The following is a 1,222-nucleotide window of genomic DNA, read 5'->3' as shown; positions in this document are numbered from 1 at the left end:
AAAATGTGGGCCGATCCTGGTGATAGTACAGAAAGAAAGCGCAACAGCACATACCCCTGTGGACTCCGGGTGGTGGGCCCCGGAATCTGTAACACGCCCTTGAACTACCCTTGTCACACCTGTGACCCAAAGAGGTCCCAGGCACAAGGGTACGAACAGGGGTTTTTAGAAAAATGTTTTCTACATTTTTTCCAAAAAGAACTACTAATAAACGACAATACATTACAGTTTTGGTGGTTGTTCTTGAGCAGGCATGAATGTCCGTGTCCGTTTTAGTGTTTGTTGACTATTGTTGGAAGTTTTTGGGCTGCCATGGAGGTGTGTGTCAGTGTAGTGTGACTGTCTAGTGAAGTTTATTCACTTGGCAGCGATGTGCTCTGCGTAGACGTCGCGAGAGGTGGCGATGGTCTCGCTGACTGCGAGCGTCTTGAAGAGCCACAGGTACTTCCTGCTGCAGAAGAGGCGCATGACGCGGTCGTTCCAGGGGTCCCAGGATCCGAGCACTCCGACGACGATCGCCACCACGGACGCCTTCTGGAATTTGCGCAGCAGGTACTCCCGAACAGGCTGGTACTTCCCTTCCTTCGCCTGGCGGGCCGCGTTCAGGTCTGCGGGCTGATTGTCGAACAGGCAGGTCACGTCCACGATGATTGCCTCCTCACCCCTGCAAAGTACAAGATCGGGACGGAGGTTTGTCGTACCCACTGGCTGATTCTCGTGGGTGACAGTGAACTTGGTGGAGGCAGTGGCTTTCACTCGGTTAACGATCTGGTTGTGGCGGTTTGTGTATGCTTGACTGTGAGTCATACAGAGACACAGGGCTTGCGGCAGTGTCTCGGGTTGACAGCCCCACATCCTACAAGAGGCATTTGTTCAAAATTCCGTGTCATCTCTGTGTCCTGTGCTAAAACAGCTTCGCTGGTCATCCACCTTCACAGAGTGGAATGACTCATGATATTTTTGTTAATTAACTTCCTTAGGTTTACATTCATCCATGGTTTATCAGCCCTACGCTTACCTGTAATAACCTTGAAAGTAACATGACAACTGGGAAGACTAGCGAGCTCAGCTTTAAAAAGATGACAGAGACTGGTAATGTTTTTGACTAAAGCAAACTCATAAATTTGGTCAAAAATTACGACAGATTGGAGGATATTGCGTCCTAGTTACCGCTTTCATAAAAAATATACCTTCTGGGGCTGCATTTTTTAAACTTTATAGT

General features: G+C 48.7%; 1 protein-coding gene across 1 annotated transcript; it reads right to left on the bottom strand.

Annotated features, from left to right (window-relative positions):
- Positions 1-357: 357 nt before the first annotated feature.
- On the bottom strand, positions 358-855 carry LOC119441653 (uncharacterized). The gene has a single exon (XM_037706282.1). It carries the CDS (start codon positions 853-855, stop codon positions 358-360), a length of 498 nt encoding a protein of 165 aa, XP_037562210.1.
- Between the last annotated feature and the right edge of the window lie 367 nt (positions 856-1,222).

Source organism: Dermacentor silvarum, chromosome 1 (assembly GCF_013339745.2).
Source record: "Dermacentor silvarum isolate Dsil-2018 chromosome 1, BIME_Dsil_1.4, whole genome shotgun sequence".
In the NCBI taxonomy this organism is placed as follows: domain Eukaryota; kingdom Metazoa; phylum Arthropoda; class Arachnida; order Ixodida; family Ixodidae; genus Dermacentor; species Dermacentor silvarum.
This window is presented reverse-complemented; position numbering and strand designations above follow the sequence as displayed.